This window comes from Dicentrarchus labrax, unplaced genomic scaffold, assembly GCF_905237075.1.
Source record: "Dicentrarchus labrax unplaced genomic scaffold, dlabrax2021, whole genome shotgun sequence".
In the NCBI taxonomy this organism is placed as follows: Eukaryota; Metazoa; Chordata; class Actinopteri; family Moronidae; genus Dicentrarchus; species Dicentrarchus labrax.
This window is the reverse complement of record NW_026136709.1, coordinates 20,082,503-20,095,242: the sequence shown is the minus strand read 5'-3', so window position 1 is coordinate 20,095,242 and position 12,740 is coordinate 20,082,503. Positions and strand designations below refer to the sequence as shown.

General features: G+C 42.0%; 1 protein-coding gene across 1 annotated transcript; it reads left to right on the top strand.

The window, feature by feature from the left end:
* Positions 1 to 1,043: 1,043 nt before the first annotated feature.
* Positions 1,044 to 9,753, top strand: LOC127369817 (serine/threonine-protein kinase H1 homolog). The gene is made up of 3 exons (XM_051411554.1): positions 1,044 to 1,309; positions 2,075 to 2,801; positions 9,355 to 9,753. Exons 1-3 carry the CDS (start codon positions 1,044 to 1,046, stop codon positions 9,751 to 9,753), a joined length of 1,392 nt encoding a protein of 463 aa, XP_051267514.1.
* The last annotated feature ends 2,987 nt before the right edge of the window (positions 9,754 to 12,740 follow it).

Below are 12,740 nucleotides of genomic sequence, written 5' to 3'. Positions count from 1 at the left end.
CCTGACACAATGAGGCACAATCTGCTACCAGTAAGAAATACAGGGGGGACAAAAGTCAATTACACAATGCGGTATGCTATATTTCACTTTTATAGTAATAAGTTATAGTTCTTCCTGTTACTAGTGTTGGTTTGAGTGGATGAACTGTATATGGGTGCTTTATCTCTGCGTAAATGTAATACAAATTGATCTGACTCCAAGAAGATCATTTAAGTGTTACGTGCTGCTGACAGTGGTTGAAGAATCATTTATTTATCAGTACCACACAATTTAAAAATTCTCCACCAACTTTAGGTTTAGTGGCCTCTAGCAGTGTAGTTGCAGATTACAACCTTCGCCTCACCCTCCTTTTCCAAGCATTGAGGAGAAACTACGGTGGTGCCAATTAACCTACATTTGGGCCAATGAAGTTGATCGAACAGCATTTTAAAATCATTTAAAGCCCCTAAAAGTAACTTGTTGATTCTGGTGGCCACTGTGGACAAAAGCGGTCGTGTTTCTACCGTTTCGCTTCATTGATTTCAAGAGGAATCCAACCGAATCTGAACTGATGGGAGGTATCAAGACTACACAGAAATAGTCAGTGTTCGCACTGATGGTATTTTTTGTATATGTAGGTCATATAGATGCATCAGTATTACATTGGGACGCTTTCATAACTAATTAAAGACTCCTTGTAGTGAGTTTAAGGAATATTTTATGTGGCTACATGTCCCAATGTTACTGTTGTGTGACTGGAATCTTTGTTGAGGTTCTTCCTCTCACAATTGACTTCTTCAGGCTGTGATCATTGTGGTAATCTACTGTAAGCGGAGTGACAATAGCTTCAAACAGATTATGTTTACCTGACACTTTTATCACACACCTGCCAACCTCCTACCTGCTGGGTAGGAGGAGCATGCTGTGGCTGTTAACATGCTGTGGTTATGCAGAAACAAGCTTCAGCCATGTAGGCTTTCATTCTCATTTCTAGGCTACATTCAGTTAACAGCAGATGTAGGAATTTTCTGTTCCCTCCGCCGATGGCTAGTTGCGTCTGAGTGATGGGCTGTGGGAACAGTAAAGTGCTGCCTGAGGCATCTAAGAAGGGCTATGTAAGTGTAGTGCAATCGCTTGTGGCCTTTAGTAAAGCACATGATGATGATGAGCCGAAGAAGCGCCCAGAGAAGCAAAAAAGTCCATGGTTTTCCACCAGCGTTAAGAATCTTCATCCACCATCAAACATCCAACAGCAGACTCTCAGGGATGGACGGCACCAGGACAAAGCTGCCAAGTATAAGGACAAGTTTGATCCACGTGTGACAGCAAGGTAAATATCAATAGTAAGAATTAAATCTCAATATACAAAAAATATATATTTTAGATAACACTAATAGTGTTGAACGCAATCGTAAAATTTAATTAATTGCAGTGTGGTAATACAAAGCTCTGTTTTGTTGTTAAACTGTCTGTAATTATCTTTTGTTACAACATCAGTTATGTGAAAATGTGTCTAAAAACAAAAATAAATAAAAAATGAACAACGATACAAAAACTTGTTGGTCTAATCACACTTGAAATTTAGTATAAAAAAAGCAGGTCACTCATCAAGTAATTTATTGTGTTAAAAAAATAAAAAGTAAAAAATAAATGCTTAATGACTGTGGCTGCACTGTAAATAAGTGATATTATCTTAACACTGTGAGCAGCCTTTTATTCAAAAATAGATAATTTGCAGCACACCACAAGGTGAAATTACTAATTAAGACTAGACTGTCTTCCTGTAGTTGTCAGATGAAAGTGCAGAAACAATTAAAGCAAGGAAACTGACGTCTTTAAGAGAGGTGCAACTCTCTCTCTACATCTAATTAGTCACAGCTTATATGAGGTATGACCTTGTTCATATATACTGTATATACATATGTACATGTATATGAATTTGCCTGGTCGACTGCTGCAGTAAGCTTTACAACATGCAGATGTCTTCCTATACATCACCGCTGCAACTGCAGTGAGGGACATTGAGTGCTTTGCAAGAGTGTATCATGAGATAGTTAGGCTGTAATGAGTCATCGTTTCCCTTCTGCCCTGTCAGATACGACATCAAGGCTCTGATCGGTCGAGGAAGCTTCAGCCGTGTTGTGCGTGTGGAGCACAGGGCGACTCGCCAGCCCTTCGCCATAAAAATGATGGAGGTAGAGGCCCCAGAGGGCCGTGAGGTGTGCGCCTCGGAGCTGGCAGTGCTGCACCGAGTGAGACACTCTAATGTGATTCAGCTGATCGAGGTGTTTCAGTTCCCGCAGCGGGTTTACATGGTGTTGGAATTGGCCACAGGTGGGGAGCTGTTGGACCGTGTTGTCAGCAGGGGACACTTCACAGAGAGGGACGCAACCCAGGCCCTCCGGATGGTGCTGGCTGGGGTTGGCTACCTGCACAACCTGGGAATCACCCATAGAGACTTGAAGCCTGAGAATCTTTTGTACTACCACCCAGGGGCCGACTCCAGGCTGCTTGTTACCGACTTTGGATTGGCCACTTTTGGCAGCACAGGCGCAGGGTCCAAGGTTTCAGGCCCTGACAGAAGTGACGCCGGAGATCATGTTGGAGTAGATAGGACTTGGTTCCTTAGAACCACCTGTGGAACTCCAGAGTACATTGCCCCTGAGGTGTTGCTAAGGAGACCCTATTCCTGTGCAGTGGACATGTGGGCCCTGGGGGTGATCACTTACATTGTGCTGAGTGGATCCATGCCGTTTGAGGATGAAAGTCGCATGCGGCTCTACAGATCCATTGTGAGAGGAAAATACAGTTTCCATGGAAATGTAAGTTTACTTGGTTTTTTTTTGTTGCAGATTGGAGATTAGTTTTGTACAGGAAGTATTTCTTTGTAGCAACTGGAAGTTCTAGAAGCAAAATAATACCAGTTCAGCATCCCTTAGGAATACATGCATATTAGATGATTCTGCATCCCATGATTTATAACCAATGCCAATGTTAGTGTGCCCTTTATATCGCAATGCAAAAACTAAGTGTACAGAGGTTTTGGTGGTGGATGGGCATGTAGCCCGTATGGACATGTAAGCAGGTCCAGCGAGTGCTACAACTCAATGGACAGAACCAAGGAGCCATAACATTTTGGGGTTCAAGTTGGCTAACTTGCAAACATTAAAAGGATATACAATAGCAATACAGTTTTTACGTTCAACATTTCCCCTAAGAAACAACTCTTTAATTTACTGTTTGTTTTGTCTGATCTGGGGCTACTTGCTGCATTTTAGCAAAAGATAATGTTGGTCTTATGGAATGGATTTTAATATCTAGCTCATGCAGCTTGGCCATACTGTTCAAGTTGTTCCTCAGAAATATTCTCTCATAGAAAATATGGTCGTTGTCTTTCCGTACAGAAACCTTTGCATAGTGTAGACTTGACCCCTGCTTCTATGCAATTTTGACAGTCTTATAATTCCGACTGCTGTACTGTCATGAACCGAAAAGAGAAACCGATTTTGTTTTATGGATGCAAAACAAAAGCTCAGGAACGCAGTTTAACCAGAAACTGTAGTTCTTTGGCCAGTTGTCATTCTTTGGTTGGCTGAGGTTAAACCCACTGAATAAACCTGTTTCCAGCATATCACTGCTTCAAAAAAGTTTAAAAACAGTGTCAAATAAAACTGTCTGGTATTTCTATTTTGACATCCGCTGTTCTCCCCTCAACACCATCTGCTTTGTTGTGAATGATGTGCACGCTTTGTGCAATTATCCAACCCTAGCAACACATCCGTTCGGGTATGGCTGTTACATCTACTCACTGCACAAGAATCATTCAAACCTTAATCATTATGCAACTAGAGCTACCAGAAATAGCTACGTTATAGCATCCTTGCCTGGTGTATGTAGAACATATTCAACTGAGCATGTCGCAGTGCAGGTGTGGTAACAAGGTGATTTTTTGGGGGTTTCATCCCATCCGCTGCATCATTGTAAAGCATAAGAATGGATATGTAAAAGTTTGTTGTGGTGTCTCGAGTTTCCACTCGGTACGGCTCTTTGAGAATGCTTCGAAATGGGGAAAAGGCGGCCCTGCATGTTTTTTTTTCCCCCCCTTTCCTCTGTCATACAACTGAAGTGGGTATTTTTAACAGCCTATTCTGTCAAGCTCAGTGGTGAGTTTGGGCTTGTTCTTTCACGCTGATTACACCCAAGGCTGGATTATTCACTGGGCTTTATGCCTGGCCCGATTCTCAGGGATGCAGCCTGACATTTTAGTCTGGCATACAAGAGGCTCCCTTACATAGGCCCTGGACTATTATCCCTGTGTTTACCGCTGCACTGACCACCAACTGAACAATAGTGCAAAATCCTTCTAGAGTTTATGCGAGAGCTTATTTCACTTTTTTTACGGTGGCTTTCGACACAGCTCATATGTAGGCCACACTGGCGGAGAAAAATCCTCGGGAAATAGGCTGAAAACTAATTTTATTTTAGGTCCTCACGTATAACATCTTACAGCCCTCCGAGATTCAGTGAAGGCATCAGTCTGTAAATTCATATGATGACAATATGAAGATATCATACATGGCTGAGTAGCACTCCGGGGCTTGATGGATCAGCCATCAATCACATTTCCATCTTGACAAGACACTTATTCTCCGTCATGTGCAAGTATCCACCCTCCCTGATTGACATGTACACACACACACACACACACACACACACACACACTGATGATAATGTTGTAATTTGTGATGAAGGTTCACAAGTATCCACAAAATGTGAACCTCTGCCATCTCAAGGGTTCTTCATGTCATTCAGAAGGGTGCTTGTCTTTAGAACGAGAATAGTTTCAACAGCCTCAACAATTCCCTCCATATTTAACTTGACTTGAAGAGTTTAATTTGAAATGAGCTATCCGCCAATTGAAGTGACACAGAGAAAAGCAAGATGTACAAGATGCCTTTCATACAGGGAGTTATGATAACACTGACTGTGCTTTAGTGAAATGCAAGAATTGTACTTACAGCAACTTAAATGCATCCAGTAAGGTTGTTTTAGCAAGAGAAAAAAAAAGAATTTACTTTGAATAAATCACAAGGACAATTGGAAAAATGATTTGCTGGTTTGCTTGCAATAACCTAGAGTAATGTCTTTTTTCTCTAAAGATGTCACTCAGTGTAATGCGATGTCAATACAATAGGTCTGTTTCACAGCAGACATGTTGACTTGTCACAGTAGGAAAAGCACATGTGTTGCTAATAACATTAACCGCATTCCCAGGAAGTCATGACAGTGTGGCAGTGGACCAGCATGCAATATATGAGGACCCTGGAAACTGAAGCAGCTAAATGGAATTGAGCCATCATTCATTTTATTATTCACACCTGTGTTTTTCCTACTGTGACATGTCAAAATGCTCTCAGTGAAAAGGGCATATAGACCACAATACAAATGATATGATCACATGAGAAAGTACCAAGAGATCCTTTAAAAATGATTATGAAACTAATGAAACGTGTTAATGGGCCCTATATGCAGAAGGTGAGTGGCAGGGTGCATCCTGGACAGGTTCACAGGGCTGACACACATAGACACTCCTTCACATTCACAATACAGAGTTTACATTTTGTCTAAGCCCTATTACAGGACATGAGTTATCTGGATAACGTAGTAAAACACAAATCTGAAACACAAACTGACGTAAAAGCGGTTTTATTCAGCGCAGTTATCTGATAACTCAGTAAATCAATTTGGGAAATCAAGGTGCAAAATAAAACCCAAACACTTGTAATTTCCTTTTGTTGCATTGTTGAATTCCTTTACAAATGTTTTTTTTATTTTGGTTACCTATGAATTTACTTTCATGATTCCCCTTCAAATCGTGTAATTATTGACGAGAGTTTACTGCAGGTGTCACTCTACTAGGTGAAAGAGCTATATAACCATATGTAAGATTATAAGGTTATATAATACTTCAGTTATCAGTAGCAGACTAATGTCATTGGAAGATCAAAATTAATATTCAACAAAGCTGTGTGATGAAAAAGAATTAACTTCAGGTATATAATCTTTTGAGATAGACATATAAAGATTTTGAAAGTCAGAGCACCTTAGTAGCTAAATATGTATGGGGCATGCCATACTCCGCTCTCTCACCTGTTTCCTGTCTACCTCTGCTGTCTAATTATGGTGAAAAGAATCTTTAAAAAAAAATATATATATGGATTTTGAAAGTTACTCTTCTTCTCTGCTATGCAAATGCATACTCAAGGGCTGCAATTACAAACCTTCTTCCAAGAGTATCAGTAACCATTTGTGTTTATTGAAGCAGAATAGTGAGAAGCAGTAAATGTGTGTGAGTGTAGGTGGGCCGGGGGTTTCGTCAGTAAGATGGAGGTGAGACTCACTAAGAAATGCAAACGGCCTCTGGCACCTGCCCACGTTCCAGGTCCCTCAGTCTCCCTAGCATCCCCCACCCCCACCCCCCTTCCCTGCTGCACTAGCAACACACCATGCATACATTCCCCCTACAGGTGCCCCTGGCCTAAAGACCTGTAGTGCAGACTCACACTAATGTGTTTACTCAACAGTGGGAGGGAGGAGGGGAGTTGGGGGGGGGGGTGGATGGCAGGTTGTTGGAGATTGGAGGGAAAAGAAAGGAGGGGACAGAGGACGAGCAGGGCAGAGGAAGAGCGGGTCTAGCCTTGGGGGCTTTTCACACCTTATCACTCAATCCGTTCGCCGCACCTAAGACGAAGCGTTTCCCTCGCACGGAATCAGGACATCTCATCTGAGGTGTGTGTGTGTGTGTGTAAGTGGATTTCTGTGTGTGCGTGTGTGTGTGTGCCCATGCTCATGTCACTGCAGCCTTTTGTATGTAAAGCACAAATCCTTGCTTTAGTTCAGGCGAGACAGCAGCCTGGTAACCTCCTCTGCATTCTGCTCCTGTGTTATTGAAGACACACTTTCCTGACCCAACCCAAACATCTGCATCTCTCAGCAGCAGGGCAACCTGGGTAACGGTTAGCCCAGTCTGCCCCCTAGTGAGCACCATTTGAACAAATCCAGCATCCACTTGGCCACAGTCTATTGTACATGACAGTCCAATCTCTCCTGCATCCGGGTATTGATATTTTGATTACTGCGGTTTTGCTGCGACTTTCACCTGAATTAGCAACAGGCCACCTTCCCCATTTGGACTCATTATGATGAGGCATATTTAAACTTGGCTTTGTTTCTCCGGAAATGCTGCCAGTTGAATCACATTTGAGTCAACTGTGAGGCGGAGACTCTCGTGTGGAGCAGTTCATTACTCAAAAGTGCATTATCCTCGTGATCACATTAGCGTAATCCAACCTTCTAGCGTTTTCTTCATTTGTTGCAATTACAGCTTTGTCAGGTAAAGATGTAGCACGCGGCAAACACAGTCAGCAGAGCTTCTCATTCACTCTAACAAGATGTTGCTCAATAAGCCAAGCCCTGTAGGTTTTTCCACCCCTTATGCCATATCTGCGCTCCACTTGTCTTCCCCCCTCCCTCTCCCTCCTCTCTGGCTAGCTCTCTGCTCAACAGTGATGTATAACACCGGCTCTTGCCCCCTTTCTCCAAACACAATAAAGCCTTTGTGCATTTTGACGTGAAAAATGTTCAAAATAAGGGAGACAGATAAACTTCCTGCAGGTGGCTCCGTTCCAGGAAAACAACACAGTTATGTCTCTTTAGATGTACCATGTGGATAGCGGGAGGGAGGCAAACTTTTACTTCTACAAAGATTTTTTTCTGCATCATTCCCAGCTAGTGAAGGCTTCACCACCTCTTGTATGCAGCCAGCATGCACGAAAGTCATGTGTTCCCGTCATTTCAGATCAAGGACAAAGGGACTCTGCTAGCCACGGCTGCTATCAAATGTGTATTTCATGGCACAGTAATAAGGAGCCTCACCGAATCACCACCAGTGCGAGATGAAGAGGAAAGCCAGACTTGTTAGTCGTGGGAGCTCAATCAAACACTTTCTCTTCTTCCCAGGGAAACCGAGTGTCACTCTGCCTGCCTCTCAGGTGTGAAATAACAACACAATGAGAAGAAAGTTTGAGTGAGAAGCATTTCTTACGGCTCGTTCGGCGGGTGGCTCTGCACCCTGCGCTGTGCTCGCACACACACTTCTCTCCAGTCAGTGCACTGTGAGAATAAGCGAGTCCCTGCTTCTTTGAATTCCTCTCACCGGCAACAGTCTCGCGATTGTCAATTTCATGCTTGATTAATTGTCATTACTCGGCGAGAGACAAAAAAGGGGGGAGAGAAATGCATTTCAGGATTAAAATGGAGAGCGAGACCTCCCTAAAGAGCGAGATTTAGTCTGTGCAAGGTTGAGCGAAGAATGAGAGAATTTTGCACACACATATTTGACTGTATTTAGCTTTTATTCTCCTCAGCCAGACACGGTAGAATGTTTCTCAGCTAATTGGTGGGCGACTGTGGAAATATTTTTGCATGTTAAAGACAAGAGAGTGAGATTGAAGCGATTAAGGATGCAGTCTCTGTACTATGCTTATCATTACCTGACTTCATTCAAAGAATCCCAACAATACAGGATGTAGAGAAAGAGAACACTGATAAAGGTTATTGTGTTACGGGCCAATCTCTACACTCAGTTGTCTTCTGCCATCCTTTTAATCTGATGCCACGTCAATCTAATTCAATGTCTGTATCAGTAATATTTTATTTAAAATATGATAGAAGAACAAAGGTCATCAATTTCCTGAGGCAGGCCTCCACAATGTTGTCTTCATGACAAAGAACCAAAGCCATGATGAATAATTTAATGATTCTGAATTATGATAATGATTCTGATGCCTTCTCTCCCACTGGAAAGATGGCATGGCAGATTTCAAAGCATTCTTGAATGTCAGCTTGGGTCATGACAAGGGGAATGATTTGCTTTTTGAATGAACAAAGAGCAAAATAACCCAGTGAGGCTCATCTGTGGTGCCTTTATTGTGAAGCTAATGCAGGCTAAGAATAAACATGCACCCAAATCCCACGCATACGGCAGGGCTGTCCTACCTCCCAGGCTTCGTATTCTTTCACCCCAGACTGCTGCTTCCCTATGCCCAGTGACATTTAGCTTTCCTTTGAGTTTAGTTCTGCTTGTTAGGCCTGTAGAGCACAGGGATCATAGTTTTATTGCTTTGTTAGAATGAAATCTTGCATCCTGCTTTGAATAGGCTTTGAATCTGTGCAGGCGCCTCGTATAGATACGAACCCCAGTTATTTTAGAGGACTGCGGGTTCCAGAGTCTCTGTGTGTGTAGGCTGAATTGACATCTTCTAGGCTGGGTGTTTTTTCATGAACTCACTCTGCTCTGCTTCTTCTATTCCACAGCCTTGGCCCTCAGTGTCCAACCTGGCCAAGGACTTTATCCAGCGCCTGCTGCCGTTGGACCCAGCCACCCGTCTGACGGCCGACCAAGCCATCCGTCACCCCTGGGTGGTCACCATGGCAGCCAGCTCTTCCATGATGAACCTCCATCGATCTATTTCCCAGAACCTCAGGCAGCGGGCATCACGCAGCTCCTCCCGGTGCCCGAGCAGAACCGCGAGCTCTGGTGATTCCAACAGCGTGGGCCTGGGAAGACTAATTTCGCTGGAGAAAAACCAAGAGCAGCAGCAAGGCAGGGCATCTGGACTGAGTCAGCCTCAGAGAGTCATACAACATCCAGCCAGAGGGCTCCAGGAGCATCATTGCCATCCAACTGAAGCCCCAGATTCATGTGAAGGCTAATGAGGGGATGGAACCAGCTGCCCCAGCTCAGTGTGTATTGCAATCACAAACCTCCGAGCTGCAAAAGGGGGAGCCAAAGTGTCGGGGACAGGTGTTGTGACAAAAAAAGTTTCCTCCCTTCTCTGGCCTTCAGTCAGGGACCCAGGTTCCCCTGAAGGCTGAGCTGATCCTCCATTAGTTTCTCGCGGTTGGGTTATGCTGTTAGTGAATATCCTTCAGTTTTGAGGTTGAGGCTTATGTTGAGACAGAGTTGTCCACCTCCACAAGGTCTCTAGCCCATGGTTATTCACACAACTCAGACTAATGGCTTCAAGGTCTCATCTAGATCATTATGAGTCACCACATTACCTGCCTATGTAGAGGTTCATTCCAAAATGAGAAATTCATCATTTGAAAAAAGGGAGCTAATCTTAGCGAGGATGATGTAAAAGTAGAAGAAAACTTGTCTCTTCTGCTCTGATCCTTTTCCTTTTTTAGTACAGTGTTTGAACACCCCACCACCGAAGAGCAGGATGATTTAAATTCTCTAACATTTTGAGGGACAAAGAAGCAAATACGCTGTAGTCTTTTCTTTTGTTGACAGTCCTCCTACATAGCAGCACCCACAGTCCTGTACTGAAAGCACAATCCAGATATTTGGTGACAGGCCTCTATCAAGTTAAAATAAAGCTCTGGGTTTAAAGAGCTCTCTGCTCTCCCCCAAACATTATGTAAGCAGTAAACGACACCATTTTCAAAATAACCCTTTTTCCAATGAGAAGACTTAAATTATAATGGTAATACTAGCATGCATCAGGAGAGGAAAACATCCTGAAAGTGCATTACACTGCAAGTAGGAAGCGAAACATAATTACCAATAAAGTTCAATCTTGTTTAGCAATATAAATTAAACAGCAGGGTCTTACTTTTTGTTCAAATCATTCATGTTTAATGCTTTTGTTGCAGATTATAAGTAATGTATTGCACTGTGAGTTGGCTCTACATACAAAATATACAGTATCTGGATGCAAGACGGAAATACCAGTAGACGGATTAGACAAAATGTTAACATAGAAAAAGGACTAGAACAGTGGTATTTTATCCAAAAAGACACAACTATTCCTTGTGCCCTTTACTGAAATAGGGAATCATTTAATTTTTTTGATGTTTTGTGCAATCAAGTATCTCATAAGAGAAGGTATGAGTTGTACATTTTGTGTGAAATGGAATTTTTCTGTCTTTTTTTGGACCTCGTACTTCATCAACAGTAAGATTTTGACCTTTATTGTGCTATTCCTTTACATTTTTGAGCGTCATGTGCGAATATAGTATTTTCAATGATATAATGAATTAAATCAATCAACCAAATGTGTTGTAGGACAGCTACCTACTGTCATATTATCATTAATATGTTAATATACTAATATATTAAAAAAAATAGTGAAATGGCACAACTCAAGGTCCACTTGCTTCCTTTTTTCTGAGCTTTCAACCACCTCTCATGGGAGACTACAAAATGTGGTTAAACACTTGTTTTTTCCAGAGCTTTCGGCCAAATGTTACAGTTGGATTAAAACAAAAACTACTTCTGTGCTTTCGCATAAATGTAATAAAAACCTCCACTTTAAACAAATCAACTTGCTAGATGTAAGCTTTAAGCTTTCAGTCAAAACTCACAACTTGCTTATCTGCTAAAAGCACCAGGAAAATGCTAGCAAGTGGACCTTGAATTATTATAATTATTCTTTTTATTTTATTTATTTTATTGTATTTTTTCAAACTGGTTAATTATTGTTAATTTGCTGGTAAAATACAACTTCTACTGTAATGCAGACTTTGGTTGGTTACCATAAAGAACAAAGACGTAACTCAATTCCCACACATTCAACAAGGCTCTGTTTAGTGCCTTACTCAATTGTGAATATGATCTCAGATGATGTCATTTGGACGAGGCTCATGCATTATTTCTCCAGCAGGGAGCATTGGAGAGTTGTTAATCCCTTTTAAATGGCTGTCCCTACTCACTGACCTGAGATCAATGTCCCTATGGGAAGGAAAAGAGAACTGCTGGTGCATTTTGGAAGTAACGTGTCATCAAGCAGCAATACAGAGAGAGCACTGTACTGAAAGTAGGATGTTAGCGGGCAAAGAGGAAATCTCCTTAAATTGAGTTAACGGTGCATGGTCTTCTGTCTTTGTGTTTGATCAGAGCTACATATTCTGCTTTAAACTGAACCATAGTAACTTTTTGCACATAGACTGACATGGCCTCATGCGGCTGTGAGAAAAAAACTCCTATTTCTACTGAATTATTTGAGTGGTGTTGTGCAATTGATTCTATATCTGGTGTTATCAAATGCTGTTTGACTGAATGGTCGAGGAAATGGTGATTTGTTATGCATTTTTATTTGAAACTCTGTCTGCAAACAAATTTCCACTCACAGACTGATAAAGAAATTTGAATTGAATTAAACCAAACAGAAGTCAGCAATAATGGAAAGTGGTCCCATTTTTTTCCCATATCTATTATCTTTCCAGTCTCACTGCCATTATCTCTCAAAAGGGAATAACACAGCAACTGTCGCTTCGATGTGTTGTCCATCTCATTTCTGCACACTGACTGATTCCCTTGTCTTCAGCAGTTACAGTTTGTTTTGAGTGGGCAGTGACAGCAGCTTGATCTAAAAAAGAAATGCACTACATATTCACTTCCAGTATTTAACAGAGTCCTGCAGATAATCCATCTATTATTTTAGTCTGTGATGTTATGTGATCACTTTCCACATAGCTGTGGGTACTGACTCCTCTGAGGGATAAAACTGCAATCCCAACAGATGGATGCAAATAAATCTGCCATTAGCTGTGGATCAACTTTCGTATTATCTCTTTGACTCCTCAACCTAGTGCTGCACAACAATTGATCCAGCCACAAAGGTTAGAAGGCTCTTGCTAGAAGGGGCAAACAAATTTCTGCATAGGTACGATAGATTTGGAGCAAAAAGCACATC

Bases quoted from the DNA above. Each gene is read 5' to 3' on its own strand.
- LOC127369817 (XM_051411554.1), top strand. From the start codon at position 1,044: ATGGGCTGTGGGAACAGTAAAGTGCTGCCTGAGGCATCTAAGAAGGGC. The intron at 1,310-2,074 runs GTAAATATCAAT...CTGCCCTGTCAG, and splicing joins GATCCACGTGTGACAGCAAG to ATACGACATCAAGGCTCTGA. The intron at 2,802-9,354 runs GTAAGTTTACTT...TCTATTCCACAG, and splicing joins AATACAGTTTCCATGGAAAT to CCTTGGCCCTCAGTGTCCAA.